This window comes from Doryrhamphus excisus, chromosome 22 (genome assembly GCF_030265055.1).
Source record: "Doryrhamphus excisus isolate RoL2022-K1 chromosome 22, RoL_Dexc_1.0, whole genome shotgun sequence".
Taxonomy (NCBI): domain Eukaryota; kingdom Metazoa; phylum Chordata; class Actinopteri; order Syngnathiformes; family Syngnathidae; genus Doryrhamphus; species Doryrhamphus excisus.
In genome coordinates, this window is record NC_080487.1 from 7742395 (window position 1) to 7770102 (window position 27708).

A 27708-nucleotide genomic window follows, 5' to 3' on the forward strand; every position below is an offset into this window, starting at 1 on the left:
GAACCCTCGGCATACCCCTGTTGTCTGTATGTACTTGTGTGTCTAAACTTATGACTGCTAGGGTAGTATACGAGTCTTTACCAGTGGCGTCATTAGGCCTATTTATAAAAATGTTCTTAAGCCCCCCCAAATAATTTGATATTTTTTATAGATTGTGTTTATTTATTTTTATTAAAAAAATCTCTGACAAATTTCATATAATAGGGCAAAAGCAGGCTAATAAGCAAGGCAATAAGCATGCTAATACTAGCCTACTACCAGTCGTAGTAGTAATAATCAGAAGAAGTAATAATAATGGGCTAATTAATAATATAATAATGATTATTATATCATTGATCACTGCCCACTGGACAGAATGGTTGCAGAGCTTGAGCAGCGGTTTTGCAGTGTAGATTGTGTGTACTTGTGTACATTTAATGGTGGCCTAAAACAATTGAGTATCTCTACTAAATCTGCCCAAAAGTGGGAAAGTTATATCCCGGTTCTTGTTAGTTATTTGGATTTTGGATTTTTTTTGAATGTCTACTACATTCATTCATATCCTGTGCATCTCCAGGGGTCTAAGCCCCCCTGTCCTCAGAACCTAGTGACGCCCCTGGTCCTTACGTAAGGCTAAAGTCACTTTTCCTTGGTTTAATACTCGCACTGTTGGTGTTTTAGTGAGTGCCGTGCGAAGGAAGCGCTGGCCCATAGAAAAAAGTCTACGAAGTGTGCGAGAAGGCAGCTTCTGTGCGTGGAAACTCCAAGCGGTCATCCCCGAGCGATGACGTAAAGCACCTAACAAACGTGCACTCCAATTGTCGCCTGGCTCGTTTTCAGCAGGCGGGCGCTGTGCTGTTGGCGGACTTACGGTAAGCTTGGACCCGCAGTGTCCACGGACAGAATCAGGTGATCCGCGACGAGCTACCGAACCATCCATCCAGCAATCCAGGGTCGAGCGGGCCGAACATGCACGATGTCATGTAGCAAATGTCGGAGCTCCATCGGTCCACATTTCCGCCTCGAATCGGGACCGTCCTCGCAGAGCCGGAGCGGCCGTGTGACGATGGCACGTTAGGGCCGCCCTTGGCGCATCAGCGATCCTTTTTGATTTTTCCTTTATGACCAATCCCATCCTCGCACACGACGACTGCTTTCAACATGGGGCTGTGCTACAGTCTGCGCCCCCGGCTCTTCGGGGACCTGAGCGGGTCCATATCCAACGCTACCTCGGACTCGGAGCAGCCTCCGGACGTCGCCGCCGCCGCGCCGACCCGCGCCCAGGGAGCTCGCCCAGAAGACAGCGGCGGATGCGGGGAGACTTCGTCTCTACGGGGGGGGCCGGTGCGCCCCGCCGGGGACCCCGGCCGGCTTTCGGCGGCCGGGGAGCACCGGCGCGGGGACACCACCGGCACGGACGGCGTGCTCATCCAGAACGGAGGAGGTGGAGGAGGGGGCGGCAAGGCGGCTACCAAGGAGCGCGGCCGTCGCCTGCAACTGCCGCACAAGAGCAGCAGCCAGAAGCAGAAAAACTGGGACAAGCTGCTGGTGGAGGAGAAGGAGGCCGAGAAGGAGGCGAGGAAAGTCAGCAAGAACATTGACAGGGCCCTCAAGGAGCTCAAGAGGGAGTACAAACAGACTCACCGGCTGCTGCTGCTGGGTATGTTCTTTCTATGTTCTCCTCCATTCTACTCCTCCATTCTACTCCCCCTTTACTTGGTGCTTGTGGGATGCTTTCACACCAAATCACTGCCAGGCCTTTTGCCACTTCTGTCATGAAGATGGACACTGGCCTGGCTTCTTCTGGGGGACAAAGCCAAGGACTTCTCTCTTACTGTTATTCTTATTTTTAACTCTTCACCTTAAACAGCGACTAAAGTCCCACATGAAGCGAATGAAAGATTCTTTTTAAGACAGGAGTGCTCTGCTGTTTGCATTGCAAAAGAGATTGTTAAATGACTGTATAAACTAATCAGAGGTTCTCTATATGCCGTCTGATGGACTTACTGTACTGCAAAATCTCTAGTTTTTAAGAAACATGCCAAACCACAAGTCAAAGAGCCTCTAAATGACAGGAAGACTAACGTATATATACTTAGGAACAGTGTGACGTATTAGTGGCGCCGTGCTAAATCAGATGGTGGCTCCAGTATGTATCACACAGTAATATCACATGGCTGCGAGTGGGCATCCAGGAACAATTATCTTTGAAGGTATCAGGCACCAAACAGTCCCACCAAAAGGAAGCGGTGATGACATAGTAGTGTAAGGAATAGCCTGTTTTTACATAATGGCAGCCCAGTGGAGTAGTGTGTGTCCTGTACTGGCTGCTCAGAACAAAATGGTGACAGCCCCAATCAGTTAACAGGTTTGAGTCTCTGTGATGGCACTCGGTGGCAGCGACAGTATCCACATCGACGCTGTGATAGTATGGCAATGGAAAGACTACAGATGGAGGACAGAAAACTTTGTGTAGCTCGGGGCATCACGTTGCCACAGACGGTTCATATCACCACCCAGGAACGGATGAACACCCGTGTCTTCAGGTTGATTGAGTCCTTGGAGACTCCCAGCCCTGCGGGGGCGGGGGGACTCCTGCTGCCTATTGTTATTACGACTACTATGAATACTGCTGTTTCTGCCACTACTACACAAAATCAAGAATCAAAGACACAATAGGGTATAATAATAATATTATTATTATTAATAGGCCCTAATAACTAATTATGAAATATAGTGGATTGTTTTCATCACTTCTACTAACACTACTGCTGCCATACTACTTTTATTAATACAACTGCTCCCGTTTGTCCGAGTGGTTAGCACGCAGGCCACACAGCCCAGGACACCCAAGTTCGATTCCACCCATCTGTGTGGAGTTTGCATGTTCTCCCCGTGCATGCGTAGATATGGTATTCATAGGTATGAATGTGAGTGTGAATGGTTGTTTGTCTATATGTGCCCTGTGATTGGCTGGCCACCAGTCCAGGGTGCACCCCGCCTGAAGACTCCAGCACCCCCCCCCCCCCCCCCCCCAACCACCACCACCCTCGTGAGGATAAGCGGTAGAAAATGAATGAATGCTCCCATTTGTACTGCTAATACTACTACTGCCGTGTATGTTGGAGAGGAAGTGTCATCGTGTCTGATCTATTTTATAGTTCATTAGCATTAGCATGAGGCCGTTGTGTCGTTCCTGAGATGAGCGTGTCACGTGTAAAACTGGAGTGGAACATAGTTATTGAGATGAGTGTGTCACAAGGTGTAGTGGAACATAGTGGAGTTGTCATGCCTGCAAGCAGCCAGTGGAACTATCGGCCTGTTGCTGCTGAACTTTGCCTCCGTTGAGGAGTTCTATCGTTGACGTTGTGTGAACTTTGCTACCGCACAACTTTCACTGCATGCAAGGACCAACAGGATGTGCATTTATGGTCCCGGTCTTTGCTTTTGGACCAGCGCATTCGGAGGAGGAGGACATTGGACTGTGACTGTGGCTATACCCTATCTTCACTGCTTTATCATTTATTTGCCCTGCGGTGTGTTTGAAACAATCCTCCCCTCCCCCCCAAACATTTTCCTTTTACAGTTCAGGCTGGTAAATGAATGGACTGATATTGTTTGATTACATAACATCACATGATGTCATCTCCAAGAGGCTTGTGTGCTGTTTTAAGACAAATTAAAGCTAGAGCTTCCATTGTTTGGATACGTTTTATTGCCAAAAGCTGCCATCCTGACTTACTATACATGTGTAATTGTTGTTTAGTGGGTAGCATTACAACACACAAGTCAAACATGCTGGTTGACACTTGCTTTGGGTTGTTCGCCTTTTAGAATTAAGACAACAATAAGGCTGTACTAGTCCTGCAACGGGGAAATTCCAGATTCTATTTTCCTCACAAGAAATTATATAAATATAAATACAGCGGAGACCTCCAAATGTGGTAAAGCTTGGAATTGCAGCTAAAACAATTGTGGAAAAAGTGTAAAGAATACCTGTTTATAGTATTACCTCTGACCACGAGAGGGTGGTGTGGGACAGTTTGCTTTTGTGTGTGCGTGTGTTGGCCTGTGTGATTCATAACTTGAATGATTGATAGATCCAATTTTACTTGCGATAGGCCTTAACGGGCCGCCATTTTGTTCGTTTTTTTCCACAGCCGTAAACTGCTGAGACGTCCATTGACTGTCATAGTTGTAGTTTTTTTAAAACAACGTCTTCTGTTGAGGAAAGGAGGGGCGTTCCCAGGACCGCCATGATTGTAGTTTTTATCGCAGGAGAGGGCGGTGCTTCGCTCGTCTTACCGGGAAGTGAGGGGCGTTCAAGGACCACAACGACTAGATTTGTAAGGCTTGCTCGGCGCCGACTCCAGGTTTAACCGAGTGGCGAGAGGCGTTCGCGGAGCCGCATTTAAACACAGCAAATGGTGGTAAAACCCTGCACTGGAGCAAACTGCCAGTTTAGGTCAGGGCCGCGGAGCAATAGACCCATCCCCTCTTGTCAGACAGCGGTTAGGGAGGCGTCCAGGTTTCCACCCCTTCGCGGACTAGTGTAGGGGCGGCAGCAGCTCAGCTAACGGACTAAAATCGGGAATGGCCCCTCTCCCTTTGGATACGCAGGTTTTGAAATAGCCGTATGGCTACGGCTTTTTAATAGAACGCTTTAGCGCTCGTTTGTTTTCCACCTCCATGGGCCACGACTACTTCCTGGTGATACAGCGAGAGGCAGTGCTGAGTTAGATATAGCAGAGAGAGAGAGAGTGGGGCCGGGGATAGCAGTGTTTGGCTAGGATTCACGGACATTGCAAAGGCCTCTCATCTCTCTTATTTATTTCCACCATTTTTTACCATCACATCTCCAGTCTGCCATCTCGGTCTTCCCCCCTTCTCTCGGCTGCGTCGTACACCACCAGGCGGATTTGATGACGCTTGGCTGCGGCTAAAAGCGGAATCTTAACGGGGAACGGCTTTCTCCTTTCCCGAGAAGCCGCTCGGAGACAGATATTCTTTTTTTTTTTCAAACACTCGACTCATTCCGCCACCATCGTTAAAGCCAGATTTTTTTACGTTTTTTGTTGGCGAAGGAAGGGCGACGGAAGATGGGTTGTTTGGGCAACAGCAAGACAGAAGACCAACGCATCGACGAGAAGGCTCAGCGAGAGGCTAATAAAAAGATCGAGAAACAATTGCAGAAGGAGAGACAAGCGTACAAAGCTACACACAGGCTCTTATTGCTGGGTAAGCCTCGCCTGGATGATGAAATGCGAGCTAACCCCCTCCCTGCTTCAGCCAACACGTCTGACAGCGCCTGCTAGCATGTCATAGGGCTGGACATTGATGGAAGCCTGATTATTGCAATTAGCTCCCACAACAACTGGGCCGCTTTCTCTTTTTTATGCAACATAACCCCCCATCCTGTGCCTAAATGCGCTGCTTACATGTCATTTGTTTTTGTGTGAAGGTGCTGGAGAGTCCGGAAAAAGCACCATTGTGAAGCAGATGAGGATTCTCCACGTCAACGGCTTCAACGCAGAGTGAGTGTTCAATGGCTACGTTTACACCTAGGCTCATTTTCATCAGCCATCATGTCTCCGACATCCTCCCAAAATGAGTGAGACGGCTCACGATGTGGAGACAGCTAGCCGCGGAGCTGTGGAGCTCCCCCAGGCACCGCAGCGCCTGTTGGGCCCGGTTGCATCCCATGCAAAGCTGCTCCCATCTTCCCCTCCCCATCCTCTCCTCTCTCCTTTCTCCCTCTCTTCTTCGTGCGCGCGCACACGCTCGGATCCGCGCAACGGTGTCACGCACATGTCAGATTCACTGCTTCCAATTTCATGGGCAAGGGGGGGGTCAAAGGTTTCCATCGACCAGAACCTATCGATGATCTGTTTTGCTGCAAGGCCTCCAACGCCATTGACCAGACCGAGCACCACTTGGCGTTTTTCTGTCTGTTTTTTAAAAGCTGTGTGTGTGGGGGGGGGGAGCATGCACACTCCTAGAACTTGGAAAGTCATCACAGGATGGAATGGATTTATCTGATATGGAGCAGGATTTGGCTTTTACTGAAGTTAGGACAGTTGTGTACAGAGGAGCCTTGGAAGTTGGGTGACTAATCTCTTTTTGACATTTATTTTCATAAAGAATTAATTTAAACACTTAAAAGTGGTATTTCAGCACAGTTAACTATTCATAGTTAAAACTGTACCCTTGATCCGCTGGTAAAAAAAAAACTAAGTCAGAGCATAGACAACCTGTTTACTTTCTAAATGTTTTTAATACCATTATTAGAGCCCTTTAGACATGAAATAACACCCCTATAGTCAAGGTTACACTGTTATTATACTTTCTTTGTACCACATTGCTAAAGCTAACGCTTCAGGGACACAGGAGCATTGTTCACGGCTTTAAGCATGCTTGCAAGCTAACTAGCTAGCCTCCAATTTAGCCTGAACGTAACCCTTTTTTTCAGTTTTGATGTTACTATTTCAAAAGGTTTTAGCTTGAATAATGTTTACATTCCCACTAAACCCCCCCCCCCCCCCGCCTGCCATTAGTGATGTTTTGACAACTCGCCACATTCACTCCTGCCATGCCAAACATGGTTAAGCAAAGCTTCAGCAAAAGTACAGTCATTAGACCACCCTTGTTTCTTCTTTATTGATCTATTTTAATGGTACAACCATTTGGTACAACTAAAGGTACATGTGTTTGGGCAAATGATGATAACAAAATAGCTCATAGGAGTTTCATTTGAGAGCTGATATCTAGCAATGTCCATGTTTTTTTAATGATAAACAAAAACACTTCTCATGTGACCCATTATATGTGTCCAAACAAAGCTACCAAAGCTACCAGACATTAAATGAACAAGAAAGAAGCCCAAAACATGCCACTTCCACACAGAATGGGAGGTTTCCCACTCTATCATATTGGACATGCCATGGCTGACTCCATGCAGTGTGAAAGGAATGTCATGTCTCACCACTCTATCATTAAGGGGGACCTATGATGCCTTTTCCACTTTTCTGACCTATAAATGTAGTTAGAATGTTGTATTCTTGTGTTAAACGGTTATTGGTGTTTACATGGTTATTGCTAATATTCCAGTTATGTGACTGGATGTAAACATAGCCATCGACTTCTTGTGTAATGCATTTTTTAGGCCATTAAATACATGTGATCAATAAAGGTCGCGTATCCGCCACGCAGGCAAGCAGTATCGCTGTGCAATGCGGGTCTGAAACACGCATAAACCCCTCCACAATGCAACTCGAACCCTGGCTGGCGACAGAGCCAAGAGGCAGAGCTTGGACACACTTCTTCGTCACCTGCCAACACCTTGCCTTCTTGGTGAAACACGAATGCATTATCAAACTTTCTTAGTTGTGCATATAATTCACACAGAGCAATGCACAATTTCATGCTCTGTCTTCTTTCTGCTCTGTTGTCCTTGCGCCATGAGGCATTCAGGCACACTTGTAATTGAGATTATGTGCGGATTGTTTTTCATTTTTATTCATGTACCTCATATGACAATTGACATCCCCCTGGTGTTATGCGTACTCCACTTTGGGAAGCTTGGGTGGAGTGGGTACTGACTTTGGCACTTAGCACAAGGGACTGTGGTTCGAATCCTAGTCAGGTAAATGGCATCGTATATAATTCATTCATTCATTTTCTACCGCTTATCCTCACGGGGGGTGAGCCTATCCCAGCTGTCTTCAGGCGAGAGGCTGGGTACACCCTGGACTGGTGGCCAGCCAATCACAGGGCACATGTAGACAGTACCCACAGAAAAGCCACGCATGCACAAGGAGAACATGCAAACTCCACACAGAGAAGGCCAAGCGGAGAAACGAATCCACGTCTTCCGGATCTTCTGACTGTGTGGCCAACATGCTAACCACTCATCTACCGTGCAGCCTGTTTTGTGACTCTGTGGGGAAAAAAAAGTATTTTTGTCCGCTCTTAAAAGTCGTGTTCAGATATTGTTTCGTCTCATTCTCATGAACTGGATGCTAAAGCGACCTGGTAGTGTTAAAGTTTTGTGATTTCCAACCAGCTGTTAGCGTGACAGAATGACTCCTGACTCTGTGTGTGTGTGTATGTGCGCGCATGTGACGGGTAGACGTTACAATACCTCCTTTATCCTTAATGATGGTTGCCACAGTCCTGTGTTGGTCGTAGCAAGACTGCCTGTGAGCCGTACATTGTGCATTTTTTCGCCATAGTCAACTATCATCAATACAGTCAATTAACGGAGCATGTATGTAACCACGAAACGCAAAAAGCTGTAAACCAGGGACCACCTGTTCACACACACACGATGACGCTTATGGACCGATCCAACCACATGCTAATTTGTGGTTGCCTTTTTTTTTTTAATAAACTTAAAGCCACCCATCACTGTGAACCTTTGCCCCCAAAGTGGTCACACAGGGATTGCTATCGTGAGCGCCCTCCTCGCCCCTGTGTCTGGCTCTTTGGTGGTGTGCCGCACGTTCCACTTTCATAACGCCGGCTTCTCTCATCTTCCCATGCAGAGAAAAGAAACAGAAAATCCAGGACATTCGGAAAAACGTGAAGGATGCCATAGTGGTGAGTTGAATGTGAAAGGTTTTCCGATTCAGCGATTCTTGTGCTCTTCATTCCGATGAAAGCGTGTTTTGTCTCTTTCTGTTTTCTTTTCAGACAATAGTGTCAGCGATGAGCACTTTAATACCCCCAGTCCCACTAGCCAACCCCGAGGACCAATTCAGAATCGAGTACATCAAGAGCATAGCACCTCTCTCCGACTTTGACTATTCCCAGGTGAGATGCTGCCTACTTTTTTTGTGTGTGTTATCAGTGTGGGCCTGGATAGGTTGTTGGTTCAGATGCCTTGTGAAGTTTCACTTGCATCGCTCCTGTGTGTCGAAGTCGCGAGGTCATGTGTCTGAAATGTAGCTCATGTTTAACACCAAGCCCCCCAGCCCCCCAGCCCCCCACCCCCCCTTTGACACCGGATGTGCAGCCTGGAGACTCAGACTTGCAGAGCCGAGAATAGATTGATAGTTTCAATGTTGGCTGCATTGTAGCCAAAGAAAATGTTATCTACTGGCCATCTTTTGAAGGAATTCTCCATTGGCTGCTCTTAATGAGCAGTGATCTTGTTGGTGCTTGCACTCGGTGTAAAAAGCACCACCTTTCACTGGCCAGGGCTGGCCATGGTGAATGTATTCATTTGTTTACCTTTTCATTTCCAAAGCAAAAAAAAAAAAACATCTTGCTCTCTTGGTCTGCGGTCTGTTGCAAAACCTCGAATTAGCTGACCCATTTGCATCTTGCAAAGCACATTTACGAGGCGTTCAATTGCCCATGTGCACTACTTTGTTCTAAAAACATTGGACCTGCCCAAAACAAAAGAACGGCATAGGTATATATTTTTTCCTGTCTCTATTATTATAATATAGCGAAGATGCAGTGTTCTGCTTCATCAAACGATTCATGAGATTTGTTGTGCTTTCACTTTTTGAGGGCACCGACCGCCGACATAGTTCACATGCGGACTTGATTTGCTCCACATCACTTTTGGAGATACCCGAACCACCGCTACACTACCTACGTTGACAAAAATAACTCCCAAGTCAAAGCTGCCCTCAGCTCTGCGTTTGGCTCCACATTGCTTCTGTCTCTTTAGCTCTCCCGCAACTTCAAAACGGAAGTGGAGCACGAAAAGGTCAACTCTGGTGGACATTTCCGTCGTGTTTGATTCAACCAGCTGATCACCGTCATCCACCAGAAGTTTATCAACATCACCCATGTCAATTATATAATTGCCCCGCCCGATGTGGCGCAACGTTTGTCATTCTTTCTCCCATCATCACTGCAAAACGCATCACACCGCCGTATTGCAGCTCGGACGTAATAATGGCTTTTTTTTTTACCAGTAGGGATGCCCCCCATCAGCATGTTTGGCCTCTGATCCGTTCCCATTTCAAGGCTCCAACTGTGTTATTGTAGATTATGGAACTGAAACAGTTTTTTGCAAGTAACTACAGGTGAAAATATATTAAATGAAATATTAAATAGAATATTAAAATGTGATGGCAGGTTTTCATTTTGTCTGAAGAAAATAGACAATTGTGGCATTATTTTTACTTAACAGTAGAAAAATCTAAACTAGCCCAGTGAAGTACTAGTTTACAACATAGCGTTTTGATTCGTACCATCGGGAATGTGCAACCTTAGCATGTTTTTAAAGCTCATTCAACAACAGTACATGAAGCTAATGACTTCAGGGCTTCGTTTAGAGCGTTGATGAATGCGTGTGCACATGGACGCCATATAAGGTACACGAGAGATTAAAAAAAACACTTGTGATGGTTCCTGGGCTCCATGCAAGTCAGCGCTGATTGGAGAGATAATGAACACTGTGCAGAAGGCGCGATTAGGCAGCCTGAGAATGACCAGACAAGGCCATGTCTCGCCATGGCATGCTACGCACACAACTTTCTTCTGTAATGGATTCAGGAAAGCATGACTGTTAGACAACAACTCATGGACCACATTGGATTTTTAAAAAATATGCGGTGGGGCCGTGTATATGTAGGTGACAGAACGATATACTCCCTCGCGAAAACAAGTTAATGCACCACATAAATCATAAACAAAGCACACGCAAGGCATGCTGGGTAGTTCCGATCCAACAACCACATGAAGAAGAAAACAATCAAGCAAAAATTGGCTAACACAGCAAAATGAAAGAGTACCACATGCTACCCAGCATGCCTTGTGGCGGGATATATGGGTGTTTTTTGGCGTGGGTATTGTGTTTGTATGCTCATGTGGGGCAGTTAAGTAGGTTACTTTGTGCATCGTGTGTTGACGTGTTATTACAGATTGCACCTGACTACTTGACTGAAGCGTGCGGCAATAGCAAGTCATGTTGTCAACTACACTTTTCATATTAAGGGTTTAAAAAAAAAAACGGAGTTTGGAAATGCCCGGTGTGCCGGATTTAGATGCATGGCAGGCCTGATGAGGCTCGTGGGCCACAGTTTGTACTGTAATGACATTGATGTTGATGTTGTAACGTTGATGTTCTGAATTTAGGTGTTTATAAGGGAAAAGACAGCAAAACTCCACAATCCATAACTTAAGTAAATAAGTTAGTCTCCCTCTTCAGTGGTCCGCGTTGCCTTTTCGCTCTCTTTTCGATATTTGCCTTTTCCTCAGAAGTCCAGAGTTTGCAGCCTTTTTGTTGGTGGCCTTGCGAACCGCTTCATATTCCATTTTATGTTTGGGCCTCAGATGAAATATTAGTATTAGTAATGCTGTGATATTAAATGCAGTTTTGCTACAACCAGCCCTTGAAATTGTCATTTTGCAGACTTTGTAAATGAATTTCATTGTAAATATAAAAAAGTAGTCCTATCGCCAATTGTAGGCGGTAGGATTATTTTCATTTTCAATGCAGACCTACTTCCACGTGTAGTTTGCGGCCTGCCGTAAAAACAGAACCAGATTGACGTGGACATCGGCTAATTATTCCCTGATCCCCGATCATTGAATCTACCGTATTTTTTGCACTATAAGTCGCTTCGGAGTCAGACACACAAGTCACACAAGGCCAAAAATGCATAATTTGGTAGAAAAAAAACATACATAAGTCGCACTGGAGTATAAGTGGTAATTTATTTTCCAAACTACTTGACCAAAACAGACATTACGTCCTCTTGGAAGGCAAGTTCTAACAATAAAAGAATAGAGAACAGGCTGAATAGGTGTAAGATATGCTAACACAATGGTTATTCAGCTACACAAAAAATAAACATGAACAGAGAAGGTGTCCAGTGTTTATGGAACATAAACACTTTTTCATTTATAAGTCGCTCTGGAGTATAAGTCGCAGGAACAGCCAACCTATAAAAAAAGTGTGACTTTTAGTCCGGAAAATACGGTAAATCAAGACCTATGAGCTTGGTTGGGAATGCTAGCAAATTAAACCACGCCTGTAAGCCGTCACCAAAGTGTTGAAATCAACATACAGTGGCATACATTTATCTCTATAGTAATGTCAATCCAATGAATCTGTTCCATTCACCCAAAAATATGAACAAAAATGCATTTTTAGGAGAATTTCGGTTTTACATGCAAAACACATATCAATGAGGAGTGAAATAATTAAATAGAACATTTAATGAAACTGGGCGACAGTGACTCAAGAGATCATGCACAGATTGGAAGGTTGGTGTTTCAATCCTCGCTGTCTCCACCCAGTCACTGTTGTTGTGTCCCTGGGCAAGACATTTAACCCATCTTGCCTCTAGTGCTGCCCACACTGGTTTATGAATGAGAATGGATGTTTGGCGGTCAGAGAGGCCGTAGGCGTCGGTGTACCTCAGGGCAGCTGTGGCTGCACATGTGGATTGACCACACACCGTCAGTGTGTGACCGAGGAGTGACGGACTGAATAACGGCTTCACTTCAACGTGAACGCTCTGGGTACCCTGAAAAGCGCTGTATAAAGTCTAATGCAGTATTAGTCGCGTTATTACTTGTACCTTGAAAGACCTTTGTTGACAAAGACAAGCAGCGAGGGATGAGAGATCCACTCGGATGACGCCTTTTCTACAAGTGACACAAGAGACTGTATTCAGCATAGTACTGGATATTATTCCTACCAATGGGTGAAAGACAACAGTTTTACAGTTACACATTTTTTTACTTAATTTTTTTTAAAGCTCTTTACAATCCAATTTTTTTCATTTTTTTAAATCAGTTTTTGTTACAAAAATGCGAATTTATGCAGTTTAATATGGTTATGAAAATAGATCTCCAATACAAACCACAGCTGTACAAAAATCAGAACTGAATTGAGAATAACCTCTAAATTCCAATTCAATTCTTGAATTGGAATTTCGGTTGCAAACGGGAAGCGCAGTTGCAATTCAAATTGGAATTCCCGGAAATACAATTTAAACTCCATGAAATTCAAAGAAATTCATGATGCGTAACTAAGGTGTATGTAATAATCTTTACAGTGCATATTTAAAATATTAATTTGGAAGGAATTCAGGAATCCGCACAGGAAGTGTCTGGATCCAGGAATTTTTTAAAGGACTTTTTACATTGTGAGATGGGAGCATTTTTGGCATTTGTGCACACAACTACACAAAAAAGGTCAGAGCACTTGCTTAGGGCATTTAGCCTTCCCAGTCCAGCTAGCATGCTAATATTAGTATCTTATAATTTTACACTAGGGTTGGACAATACGGATCTTAGAATATATCACAATATTTTGGGGATGTATCACAATATGATGATATAAAACGATATAGGTGTTTACCACCTGTTTAGTTCTGTGGGAGACAGTTTAGTGTTTATAGTGAGATTTGTCTGCAGAGTAAATACTTCCCCACACGAATGTTCCTTCCCCTCATGATTTCATTCATCTTATGTATCAAAGTCCGCCTTGGCACAACTTATTTATGTTTATAACATTTCTACCGGTATAAGTCATTTTCTTAACATTGGAGGACTCTATACCGGTAGATAGGATAACATAAGATATGCCTTTATTCGTCCCTCAACGGGGAAATTTGCATTGCACAGCTGCAAGAGAACAGAATCAGTTAAGCAGTACAAAATATACAATATAAAAATAAACAATGTAAACAACCCAAGTATTAACAAATTAACAATTTTACCCAGGGTTGTATACAAATACAGTTATAAGAAAATATTGCGCAAACCTAGTACACAATATTTTACAGTTTTCTTATGATTTTCATCAATATGAACTTAAGGCCTTAGTCATGCAAATGTTAGCATGCTAATGTATATTATGCTCACGTAATTATACTAAAACTTTAAACATTTTCAAACGTCTTCATTTGTACACACACTTTGCGTAATTATGCTAGGTGTTATCATGCTAACATTAGCATGTTAACCATTGTTCGCATTCTTTAAGTCATTCAAACCCTTCCATTATGTGTTTTCATGTTCAAGGAATCAAAATATGTAGCTAAAATAAATGTAGTACTAATATTTATGGTGTAAATCACAATGGGGGGGACTATGGCGCCTGACGGTGCTTTTGTGGTTCTTACTGAATTTGTGATGATTCAACCCCAACTTTTTCTGCTGTCTGTGTGAACTTGTGGATGTGAAAAGTGTTGGAAATACCTGCAAAACAACATTGGGCGAGACCCGCCCACCGCCCCCGGCGTTTGTCTTCTTGTGTTTATCTCAGAGATGGAGTTACAGTGTCGTGTGGCAGGTAAGCTTCAACTTCACGCCGACCCCGCTGACTACTCCACTTTAAGTGGGGGCGCACAGCTACCCTTTCATTTGACACCGGATTTACACTACATCTGTCAAATGACACATTTCAGGGTTATTATTTTTAATATATACTGTCATGTAGCCTAGCTTGGATGTGTGTCACGGCAGTGTGGACGTCTTTTTAAAAATCCCTGACCTCAATTGCATGTGGCTTATATACACAGTATATAACAAGTGCCAGTAGTGATGTCATCCATATGTCAATCAATGACGAAAGTCAATACAGCCCTCACATTTCAGCAGTCATTGTACTCGGTCTTCTCAAGGGACAATATTACAGACGGTAAACTCTGATACACTTCAGAGTAGTCAGTGTACAGCTTGTATAGCAGTATGGATTTATTATCCAGTGAAATTGAGTCAACACAATAGCCATTATTGTCTAAATGTCTGGCAACATAACTGAAAACATTTTGTGGACATTTTCCGCTCGCTGCTTTCTCCCCCACCTTAGCCCCTTTTCCACCTCAGGAACTCTTCCTACTAGTTTTAAATCTACCCAAGTAAAAAAAAAAAAAGAAGTTCTTTAAAGAGCTGAAAGGAGTTCATCCTGGCAACGAGGTACTTTCGCCAAAGTTCCAGTCACTCTTGAGGGGCAGGCTGATTGGTTGAACTCACTTTTGGTGTTTCTGCTCAGACGCCATGTTTAAACCAGTGTTTGGTTACGAACTTTGGTAACATTTTTCCAGCTTACATGTAGATAATACATGCAAATTTATGAGAAGTGGATGGGTTCTCCTGTGCGTGTTTGTCACACTGTAATATTTAAGATCATCAAATGTAATTATTAGTCAATGACAACACAACTGAACACAAAATGCATTTTTTTAATGATTTTTTTATTATTAAGAAAGAAAACACATGGCCCTGTGTGGAAAAAGTGGTTTCCCCCCAAAACTAATAATGAAACATACACACATAGTAGCTAGGCATAATATATTGTAGCAAGGTTCCAGGTTCTTATGGAGTGGCTCATCATCTTTTCTGTTGTACAAGGTTGGTCGTATAAAACTTCCCTGGTTTTGTGCCACCACGGGAATCTTGTGCATGACAAGTTTTGGCTCAGCTACATCATCTTTTTACTGCCACATTCCCGTTCCTACTACTTACTACTCCTCACTACACACTGTGGTTGTGATCACATTGGGTCTATGCGTGCTGGGTCCTAGTCTAGAATTGACTGCTTGTATTGGATTGCCAATGTCGGAGATTTGAGATGCAGGCTGATATAATCCCAGATTGTTGTCTTTTTTGATGCCGTTATCAGTCTGGAACATCCTAATTAAAACGGCTCAAGAACATTGTGGAGGAAATTGCAACTCTTTGAGCTGAGATCATGTAGAATAGCATGTAAACGTTTTTATTGCAATGTTTGCCAATATTTTGAATATTCTTTTCCTGAGATCCAAACAAATATTGACAATAGAGAGGCTTCTGGTGTTTTTAGACGGGTGAAGATATTCCAATGCGAAAGATACACATTGCAGGTAATTACTGTTGTTTTGTCAGTATGGGTGTAAAATTGGTCTTGAATTGTATTCATTATTCATTTTGTCGCAGACATAGAAGCTGTGTTGTTGTGTGAAAGAACACAAAGTCATGGCACTATCCTGTTCTGTTGGGTTTTGTGTAAAATGCACAGGCGTAGAAAGCTACTGTTAAAGAGAGTGCTAATGTGCACAACCTCAAGTTAATTCATTTAATCACACACATTCGGAAAAACAAAAGTCGTACTGGTGGATGATGGCTCTGTATGCATTAGCCACGTACACATGGAACCAAATATGCCAGTTGCATTCGGTTTATTTGCTCAAAGGGAAAGAATTTAACCTTTGGATACGCCTCATTCTGAAAGAAAAGTGCCAATCCGAATGAATATATAATCGGATTCACGGAGGTGGAATATTCCTTTCCCCAATCCGGTTGAGGTATCTTTTACCCGCTCAAACAGAAAGTTGTCAGGGTGAGTTCTTCTTCTTCTGTTGTTTATTGGCGGTTAGCAAACAGCTTTTGGTGTGCATTACCGCCATCTGTGGAACAGACTCTAAACCCGTCTATACTTTATTCACAAGTCCAGTATTATTAAAAAAGAAAATATATATCGATATAAAACATGTTCAGAGTTTAATTATAAAATATTAGTAATATTGTATTTGATCTTTTCCTGTTTAAATTGATCCCGGGTACATTCTCTCAGCACATGCTCAGATATGACGTAACACGCAGCTGGAGACGTTCTTCAGTTTTATAAATGGAGGCGAGCAATCGGCAATGGACAGCTATGCGAAGTTTGTTTTTGATCCAAACTAATGGATCACTGGACGAACGAAAAACTGGCAATACGGAGTTATTCCAACAAGTGAAAGAAAAACTCTGGTATCAAGTCGGAAGCCGATGTTGATGTTGATGTTGATGCCATTGACTATATTCTCTTTGATTATAGCGGCGCACGTAGACAAGAGATTGGAATATTCCTTTCCATGTATACCATTGTTTTCGGAAAGGTCATTCAGAAAGATTCCATTCGGAAAGAGAAAAACTCCTCATGTAAACGTGGCTATTGTGTACTTTGTGTTGTTCCTGTCTTAGTTTTAGCCAATACATAATAAATAGTGTTGGACCGCTAGACCGCTAGGACCCCTCCCTTCATAAAAAAATGTCAATTTTAGTTTGGCCCCAGTGGAAAACAATTGATGTTCACGGCTGTGTGGTATTCTTGTAGATGTCCATTGTGTGTGTGCACATGCACGACAGCAGTCTCGGAGATGCCACCGACAATTGGGAGTCACTGTGTGGTTTTCAATTTGCGATCATTAGCTGATAACAAACATAACTGGTGTGTGTGTGTGTTCAGGGGCCATACAGTACATTCCCTTTAAGGCTCTGATGTGCCAGTTCTGCAGGATCTCTGTGTGAAAGAGGCCCGTATTACACCAGCTGCAAAGCTCGGAATACTCAGCACTACTTTGTAATCATTCATCGGGGGTCTGGACTGGGTGTCCCTGTCGTGTGATACATCTGCAGTCAACAGTTATGGATGTGAGACCCGGGCCGACTGGATCGGCAGTTGTCTTCCCCACTGTGAGTGAAATCACCAGATCTGCGAGAAGATGTCTCCCACAACATGTGATTTATCAGCCTCCGGTGGGGGGCTACGTTGAGCCTCATGCACAGTGCTAGCATAGAGCCCGCGCTGAGCGCACACAGTCATGTGGTGGTTCTGGGTGAGGGGAGGAGTCTGAAGGCTGAAAGACTTGTGTGCAGTAGGCGAAGAGCGATATTGCAGCTAAAGTCCTGGGAAATGTCTCAGAGTCATTGAGAGTCATTTCATAATGCCCCCCATTGTTCCCGAGCAGGAAGCCCACTGAAGTGCTAAGACTACTTCCACTTCGTTTTCGGCCACGACTTTCCACAACAAGACAATTTTACCAGTTTGGGGCTTTTGATGGTTTACTTTTGACAAGTGCCTCATGGGGCCTCACTTGGTGTTTAGGTGAAAGCTTTCTTGTGACCGTCCAGTCATGACTTTCAATCTGAAAGATCTGAAGTCATCAATATGCAGCATTACTCAACCTTCTTCCAATTGTTTCTTACTGAATTTGTGCTCACATGATTCTGAATGGAAATAATTACCCGTCTGTGTTCTTTTTCCATGACCTTTTCCTCCTCAGCGGTCATGGCGACAAAGTCAAGTGTTGATAAATAGAACACATGATTGCCACCATATGAATTGGGGTTTCAGACGTAAGTTCCTGCAAATTTACTGCTAAATACTAATGAATTACTGTAAATCAGTACTGTGGAGCTTTCACTTACCGGAACTCCTCAGAATGGCTGGGCGTAATTATTTACTTGACTGCAGAGAGTACCTGGTGTCTATTTGAAGTAAGGTGTCTATGTCAGAGGGGTGTTGATTCCCGTCACGTATTATGAACGCACCTGCATGAACAAGCATGGCCAACCCAGATAAGCAGCAGCAGCACTCTGGCAAAGTCCCACGTGTTTGCACTCGCTGTATGGTTCTGAGACCATGTGGATCTGTATTTTGGTTTTCATTCATTTTTTATATAAGGTTTGACAGACGTACAAAAACTGACACGATTTTTCTCACAAAAAATAATGTAGCGGTAAATCCGATAGGGCTAGCGGACTAGAAAGGTGTACGCAAACGGGGGCTAAATATTGGTGAAAATTTTTGGCGAAAACTGAATCATCAAAAACTGTGGTGTACAAAAACCGTGGATTGATTCTGTTTTTTTTGTTTGTTTGTTTAATCCCTATTTTTGTGGCTTGGTTGGTGTGAAGCAGAGCTACTCTACAACATGACTAAAAAGGCCACAGCTTGACAAAATGTATTGGCACAACTTTGCTCGCAACTTTACATTCCATTGGATTCCAACAGGCAGATTGTTTGTGACATTTGGTTCCACTTGGTGGACACTTGGAAGATTTGAAACATTTTGAAATTTTTTTGCTGCCAAACTCAATTTTTGCCGCCGTTACGAGCCACCACGAGCCAATTGGTTTGAGCCACTGCACAGCACTAGGCGCCTTATTGGTGACACTAGGTGCCACAGCATAAGAGCCCACAGGCTGGACATGGACTGTCCCGTCATGCTTACCTGGCATCAGGAAGCACATTTTCAATTCTTAACATTTCATATGACCTTCATTCCACAAACAATAAACTCTCTCTCTTTGAAATAAAACTGTTGTTGTAGTATCACAGCTACAGTAAAGAGCATTGACCAAATATCAGTTGTATCACCGCAGTTTTCCAAGTTCAATAAAAAACTAAGTTGCTTTGAGGCAGTATTTGAAACAAAGTTGCCGTATCTAAAAGTAAAGTCTTTTTGTTGGTTATATTCCTTGGATAAGAGCATTTACACATATTTTTATTGCTGTACTTTTTCAGAGATGTGTTGACTGCACGCTGTCTTATTGCAATGACGTCACACTACTTTCTTCCCCCCCATCTCAGGAGTTCTTTGACCATGCAAAGAAGCTGTGGGACGATGAAGGGGTGAAGGCATGCTTCGAGAGGTCCAACGAGTACCAGCTCATCGACTGCGCACAATAGTGAGTGGAGAATTATTATTACTTTTTTAATTCAATGTACGTTCATATTCGGCATGCAAGGTGAAAGCACCGCAGTGTGCGATAGTGTCATGTCATATATACGAACACGAGCGGGATGTGTTTGCTGTGGGCGTTGGCAAGATAAGCGAGCAGCAAATGTGTCCTTTTTGTAAAATGTATACCTGTGTCTGTTCACCTGTCGTGTGACATTTGCAAAGTGCTGAAAATGTCCCCTCCCCCATTTACTGTAAATACACTCAGCAGCCACATCATTAGGTACACCTGCACTGTTAAAAGGTTTTGTTTTGGGCCTCGGCAGAGGTATGTGGCATACCAATGGACGCCATTTTCTATAGGCATAAGTTACATTGTGCAAGCATTCTCACTTGAAAGTTTCTCTTTTGTCCTGACTTAAGGAGACCTATTGCGAAATTCCATCAGGACAAAGGAGTATGTGGGTCATGATCAGTTTTTGCTGTTTTTTTTTTCTTTTTTAAACAATTGTACAACTTCAGTCGCTGTTTGGAAATCCTGATAAGTGTAGTGTGGCAAGCCTTGTTCCTGTTGGACAGACCTTTTTTTCTTCTTCTCGTCTTTGTCCTCACATGTATAGGTGAGCTTGTGCCCCCCCATCTCAAAGGTTTTAATCAGTGACCGGGACGTGTTGTAGTGTGGGGCCGGTGTTACACAGGGTCTGGCGAGTCTTCGTGCAGACATGGCGTCTCAGGAGGCTCCTCCTGAACGGCTCGGCTCCTTGAACATACATTTGACTGCAGGTCAAGTCTTGGCCTCGCTCTCTCTTTGCCTAAGAGCAGAAAAAGGAGGGAGCGAGTCAGGTGATGCTCACATGACTCGCTTTTAAGCGCCGCCTTCCAGGCCACACGGTCTGCATTTCCTCTTTCTCTGCTGTCTGAGATGTTTATTTAATGACACACTGTATGTCATGTGTTCAAGTGGGCATGATATTAGGCACACATGAACTGAGAGCTGCGCCTCATAAATTGGTCATGAAGCTTGTTTACAGCAAAACTTTAACATTAAAGGGGATCTATTTTTCCACTTTTCTGACCTATACATGTAGTTAGCATGTTGTATGCTCGTGTTAAACGATGCCAAAGTTTCAGATAATGAGGTATGCTCATTTGGAAGTGAGCTCTGAGAGAAGTTCGGGATGGCTCAAAACGCTCTGTTTCAAAAGGTGGGGTAAAACTGCCCCTTTGTGATGTCACAGAGGGGCAGAATTCCTCATATTTAAACTCTCTGCCCTCCCACAAGCTCTGCTTCCCTCGCTCTCCCAAGCGCTGCTCCGCTGTTTAGCTAGCAATGCCTTGAAAGGGAACACCACATTTGTTGACAATTCCGAAAGACGCTACCAAACTTGCTGAAGCCCTACACCTTTCCAGCATTACTTGGTGATGTGAGTCAGAAGGGCAAGTTGTAGGTATCAGTGTTCTAACTGTGTTTATTTTGTGGAAATCATGGAGTAAAAGCGCTTGTCTGTGTAGTATTATAGCATAGAGGAAGCAGGGTTTGCTAGTAGCCTTTCCCCACCACAATTACTGGCTTTTACACACTGGCAGTCCCGCAAAACACATGAATTACATGTAAGCGATAAAATGCTAAAGCTACGTATCGTTGAGACGTCTTGAAGTCCTGGCTCTGCTGGACAGTCTCTGCTTCCGGATTGGATTCGTGATTCAACCCATATAGCTGATGTTATAAGCGGACATTTTAGAAAGGTAAATCGCCGTTGATCATCAACTCCTATATTATTTATCAACTGCTATAAAGTTAACGGCACAAATCGGAACTATTTCTATGCGACTGCATTCTTGAAGACTAATTGAATTTGAAAAGGTGCTTGAGTTATGGTGAAAGAAATTGGACAGAATACTTGGCTTGTTTGATGGAAGCATCCAATAGAAAATAATGTCCTATGTGTAAAGCATATTTTTAATATGCAAGTATTGCAAGGTGAAATTGAAGCTTGTTTATTACTAGGGATTCACCATACTGGCGTTAAGGATTCCATGTGGTCCTCGGACCGTAGTTTGCCCAACCCTGGCTCAGGGAAAGTTATGACATCACATGACAGAAAAGGAGCGCTTGATTTGCTCACTCTAATCCACCTACAGCACAGTATAGGTAATTTCCTCATTGAATTTTTAATTCAATTTTTATGCACCCCTATTTATAACATTCAGTCATATCATATGATCTTTGTTTTGATTTAAAAATAAACAGGCTGCCACTTCTGATGCACAGAACACGCGCTGTGCGTAGGGCCCTATGTTCCCCGGAGGGCGCATTTCGAGCAAGGGTGCGCATTCTCAGCAAATGCGCAAAGCGGTTCAGAATATTTCTTTTCAAATATAGTCATAAAACCATCTTTGTTTTTGACAGTAAATGTGAAGTAGTCCCATATCTGCCTGAAATGCTTTGGTCCTGCCTGAGTGCACTCAGAGCTGCTGATGGTGCTTAGTAGTAAGTAGTCAGCAGCCACTGCCGCCCGTACTAAAATAAAAGCCGCTTTCTATGAAATTTTACAACTAACCTTTTTCCTGCCCTTTCAGTCTCTGTCACCAATTAGAGAACAGTTCCCCTTTGGGGACAGACATTTTTTCAGTCATTACCACCGAGTTGAATCTCGCAGCTTTACACGCCAGTGGACAGCCACGGCATGTAAATCATCGTCACAATTGTTTCGATGCTGTCAGTGCCATTGAACGTCATCATCTTCATCGCACTTCAGCTTCATGCTCCCTTTTTCTTCCGCCAGCAAACTTTCCCGTGGGGGCCCATGCTGGACTGCCCTCTGGGCAGGAAATAAGTTGGAGCGAGCCAATGGGAAGCACTTGTTCCTGCCAAACGGCATGTTTATATTGATGCTTTTGGAATTCATTGATCCGCTCTGTGCTTCGCACATTTCTGTATTTTAATGACACAGATATGCGTCTGCCAGGGAATTGATCGGGGGCTATTTTAGGACCCGTTCCATTGCAGAGCGCAAAGCCCAATCAAACTTTTAGATTTTTTTTTTTTTTTTTTTCAACACACACATCTAACCTTGCAGTGCTCCAAGTTAAAAGTGAAGTTTTTTTGCCCCCACTGCTTCCACTGTTTTGGGTGTTTTACTGTATCTTCCACACCAAAGTCCTACAAGCACACTTTTTATGAAATGTTGCTTTGTGCTTTTGCAACAGGATGGGGCCTTCCCTGAAATTATGCTTATGCTTTGTTTGTTTCAAACATACTCAACCTGTTCAACATCTCATGTTTACCCTTGCATGATTCCGCACCTTCAGGAGTCGTTGATTTACAGCCGTTCCTTGTTTATGGTGGTGAATTGTGAATTTCCACCAAGTAGGATTCAATAAATACATTTAATATTTTGGTCGTTAGATCACAGAAAACCCGTTAATGACCCTCTGAAACGTTTTTAACTTTATTAGAGCCCACTTTTAACAAAACGAAGAGAAAGAGATGCCATGTCAAGCTTTTTACCCACATCCATCTGGCTCATGAATTCTTGATTTATGTGTGTGCATGTTATGTATGTTTAGGTATCCACATGTACATGGCTCACAAATGCTGATTTACGTATGTATTTATTTACGTGTGTATTTATTTATTTATGCATTATTTCTTTTATCATTGGTTTTATTGTGCTGGCAGGCTTTCTTCTTTTTAATATTGATTGAATTGCATTGTTGGGTACATGAACTGTACAAGCATTAATGCTCTGCACAAATGAGGTTCCTGACGGATAAATAAAGTTCTTAAGTAAGTAAGAGCCCTCTTGACATGAAATAACACCACTATAATCAACTTTTTTACCTCGTACAGTAGAAACGATCAGTGATCACTGATCTATCAGACATGTTAGCATCAAGACATTTCCTTGTTGTTGTTGCATCTTGAACGTAACATGGGTCGATTGCATAGCATTTGGAAAAAAAATGACATTCCTGTCTGTCATTCCTCACTATGACCTTTTTGTCACTCGATTCATATACAGGACTGCCTTAGACATACACTCTGACACTACTGCTAGCTTAGTTTACACAGGGACACAAGAGACAGACTCCGCTTTAAGTATGGCAAATGACTGAGAACTCATTAGATTTCAAATGATTTATTCCAAACACAAGAACGGTTTGAAACTTAGTGGGGAAGGACAAAGTAAGAAGCCAAAAATATACCACTTCCACACGGAATTGGAGTATAACATGTCGGACTCTTCATCCATGCAGTGCAAGTTAAGGTAATGTAATGTAAGGTCATGTCTCATCAACATTAGTGACTCCTAGGGACCAGAATACTACGTATGGTTTGTCTTTCAATATTTTTTAGCCCGCCAAACAGCCATTATTGTGTGAATGCTCTTGAGGGCATTCTGCACCATAAGGTGTCGCCCTTTTCTTTAAAGATGCACCCCTCCTCTCTGAGTCCTGCTACACGTACAGTAGGCTCTGCCACTTCTAAGCTTTAGTGATGGGCATTCCACGGATGAATCTGATTTAAGAGTTTGATGTTTGAAATGAACCATAAGAGCCAGCTTGACCTCCATCATTTGGTCAAGTCAAGTCTATTTATATAGCCCTTAAGAGCCTCAAAGGGCTTTACAAACCGGCAACAATGGACGAAAGTAGAAGACATCCCCTGAGATGAACCCCCATCAGGGCAAGGAAAAACTCAAAACCCATTTGGGGAAAAAAGAAAGCTTGAGAAGGGACCACAGAAGGGGAGAATCCCCCCTCCACGTTGTTGAGTGGGCAATATATGACAAAGTATTTATATAATTATTTACATAGAAAATTCAAAAATGTTTTGAGTAATCATAAAAAAACATATTTTTGCTTGGTTAAACGGCAATAATAAATCCGTCCTCTGTAAGAATTGCTGGATTGTTACGCTCGTGTGTGCAGTGCTTGGTGGGTAATGCAGTTTGAAACAAGTGGAGCACTTGACGTGTGGCACCACCCGCTTTCAGTTCAATGTTGAAAATGAAAAATGAACATGTTCTTTGGAAGTCGTTCATGCACAACACCGCTGAGCACACATACAAACCACCTGAGCATTTCTTGGATATCTTTGAACACCATCAGATGTGTCCAACTTCCATTCTGTGGTATTTTGTATGAGTGGCCTCAATAGGGTACAAGCCGGTGCCTTGTTGTGCCCGTCCCAAGTTATGTGTCAGGAAGGGCATCCGACGTAAAATTTTGCCAACGCAAATATGCAAATCAACAACACGACTTCCATACCGGATCGCTCGATGCCCGGGTTAACAACGACCGCCATTGGTGCTCTTCACCTGCAGGGTGCCGGTGGATATTGGGTTACTGTTGGTCAAAGAAGGAGAGGAGGAAGATGTACCCGTAAGAAGAGAGAGAAGAGGAGCACCAAGAACTTAGACTAGGGACTTTGAATGTTGGCACTATGACAGGAAAAGGTAGAGAGTTGGTTGACATGATGCAGAGGAGGAAGGTAGACATACTGTTTGTCCAGGAGACCAGGTTGTGGCCTGTTGTGGCATTATTTCATCCTTTTGCTGAAATGTTTACTTTTGTCAATCCATAGTCTATGCCTCTTATCATCCTCACTCGGGTCACGGCGGTATGCTGGAGCCTATCCCAGGGCAGGTCAATCGCAGGGTACATTTAGTACTTTAGTACTTTTTAGTACTAAAAATATCAACCAAAAATAATGAACACTCTGGGAAAGTCGGTGTCATGTATCCGGCCTTCACAATAAAAGCATGCTAGGACTACATGCACGGTTTAACCACGCTTGACATTCAGTCCACACTTGCTTCATTCTCATTCAAAAAGAAAAAAAATCTCAGAATTCACCACTTCCAGTCCACCTTAAAAGACCAATACCCGCTTTGGGTTGGTGTGTGGATGTGATACTGCCAGTTCGTTTTGCCATAACACATATTAGTAAGTAGCCTGCAGCTCTCGTAACTCCTCTGCCCCATGAACTATATGTTAACTTGCACAACTGCGGCATATCATATGAAACCGCACTGTTTATGAATTGATCGGCTGCGTAAATAAACATGTGCAAACAGGATCTTTTCATCAATTGTTAGATGTTGATACCGCTTGTTGTCACCTGTCACTCATGGAGTTTCAAAAAAAATAGTACAGAATAGATTTCATGTTGTGTGCTGCATAGATTTGCTGTGTGCTGAGAACGCTGGAACAGTGCGTGATTGCATAGGTGCGCAGCTTCGAAAGAACATGAGTTGTATGTGTTTTTCAGCAGCTACTCAATGTAAAGTTCCAACGTGTTTTGTGGATGGACTGACACATGTGCAGCAGGAAGTTGGACTCTGGTTTTCTGTTTCTTGGGGTGGTTCTCCTTCGTGCTGGTCACGGGACCCTGCCACCAGCCTGGGGCAGCCACTGACACAGTCATCTGGGGCAGTAAAATGCTAAGAATGGCCAGCATTGTCAGCCAGCCCTGGCCCCTGGAGGACTCGGCGAAACAGAGCTATGCTTTGCAAACAGTAACTTTGCTCAATAAGGGGGCTCTTCTTCATAGAAGATATTTTTATACTCCTTTTTCCCGCTCTTAAGTCACTTTAGTTCGAGTTTTGTAGCAACGCCGGCTTCTTTGTGGCCTTCAATTTTGTACTTATGTGTATATTTTACAGGTTTTACCCTATGCCAAAATGAATGCCAATTCGACAAGATGATTTCCTTATCTCAGCGTTGCCCTTAGAAAGGCAGGGTCAGGACTGTTCAATTCATGTGATTTCCAAGTTCAAGTCATCACAGAGTGTGTGGTCACACCTCCTTCTCTTCAACTCTTCATGAAAAAAACAAAATTTCCCTGAAGCACTAATGCGGGCCTATTTTGGTCTCTCACGCCACAATAAACTCTCAATTGTAGCAAAATATTTTGATGAGTTGCACTTTAGCATCTGCTCCTTCCACGTGTAGTTTCATTGCACTCATTTTCCTTCTCATAGACACATTAGTGTCTATGAGCTGGATCAAATCAGCCTGGAGTACCCCAAGGCTCCATACTTAGACTTATTTTATTTTCATGATATGTTCGATATGTTTGAGAGTTTTAGAAAATGTGAATGAGCCTCACCATATCCCAGGAGTCACCGTCGTTTTCAAAACCAAGATCTAAAATACTGATTAATGTGAAGGGCTACCACTTTGATACACTGATCAAAGAGCCAGTTTGCTCAATTTACCTTTAACTATGTTATTAATTAATTAATGTAATTAATGATTTTCATGACTCCAAATTGTCCATAGGTGTGAATGTGAGTGTGAATGGTTGTTTGTCTATATGTGCCCTGTGGTGGGGTGTACCCCGCTTCTCGCCCAAAGACGGCTGGGATGGGCTCCAGCACCCCCTGCGACCCTCGTGAGGAAAAAGCGGTAGAAAATGAATGAATGAATAATGATTTTCATCGATAGGAAGACACTGATCATATTAATTTTCTCACAATATCAAGAATGATTTCAGCCGAAGCATTCTCTGGTCAAGCTAACGGGAGCCAGCCAAAATTATTATTATTGCAAAAGAACATTAAGGCTTGTCAAATACTTTGTGCTGAACATTTTCTAAGGTGTGTGTCCCAAGTAACACCACATTTCAGAAAAAGAACATCATACTAGCAGTAAAATATGGTGGTGGCAGTGTGATGGTCCGGGGCTGTTTTGTTGCTTCAGGACCTGGAAGACTTGCTGTGATAAATGGAACCACAAATTTTTTCCTGAAGGAGAATGTCGGGCCATCTGTTTGTGACCTAAAACTGAAACTTTAGTTCTGCAGTAGGACAATGATCCAAAACGCAACCAGCAGGTCCACCTCTAAAGAGTACGGAGTCTTCATTTTGACCACACACACACACACACCCTAAAACAGGGATTGTTCTTAATGTAGATTATTTTAACCAAAGTGTTTGTCCTTCTGCAAGAATCATATGACATACTCGTCAGCTGACCGAGGACGTATCAAAGGGGCACTTTGAATGTGTGTGTGTGTTTTGAGATAAAGTAGAGAATGTGATGTGCTGGAAGTTTAGTGCGACTCCCATCTTCACAAACCACGGTACTGTCCTTAAAGCATTGCAGTCAAACAATGGGGCGGGCTCCCCTGCGGGGGGGCACATGAGGTGGGGGAGTACTTGCAACGTAGACGCAGACCCGCCAACATGTACAAATTTAGTACTCAAAATGCAATTTGACTCGATTGCAATTGCAGTTTGATGAATACGATTGTATGCTCTCCATTGTGTTGCATTTTCCTAGTTTCAGTTTCAAGTGCAGTTTGTGCAGTGCAGAT

General features: G+C 43.3%; 1 protein-coding gene across 2 annotated transcripts in view; it reads left to right on the forward strand.

The window, feature by feature from the left end:
* The first annotated feature begins 739 nt into the window (after positions 1 to 739).
* Positions 740 to 27708, forward strand: part of LOC131109453 (guanine nucleotide-binding protein G(olf) subunit alpha) — a 43058-nt gene continuing 16089 nt past the window's right edge. The window contains exons 1-5 of one of the 2 annotated variants that reach the window (XM_058061484.1): positions 740 to 1639; positions 5441 to 5513; positions 8523 to 8577; positions 8671 to 8790; positions 19292 to 19389. In XM_058061484.1, the coding sequence (XP_057917467.1) occupies positions 1141 to 1639; positions 5441 to 5513; positions 8523 to 8577; positions 8671 to 8790; positions 19292 to 19389 (845 nt within the window). In that variant the 5' untranslated portion in view covers positions 740 to 1140. Of the gene's footprint in view, positions 1640 to 4294; positions 5218 to 5440; positions 5514 to 8522; positions 8578 to 8670; positions 8791 to 19291; positions 19390 to 27708 lie in introns of those variants that run through there. The other variant, XM_058061485.1, reaches the window with a different exon arrangement.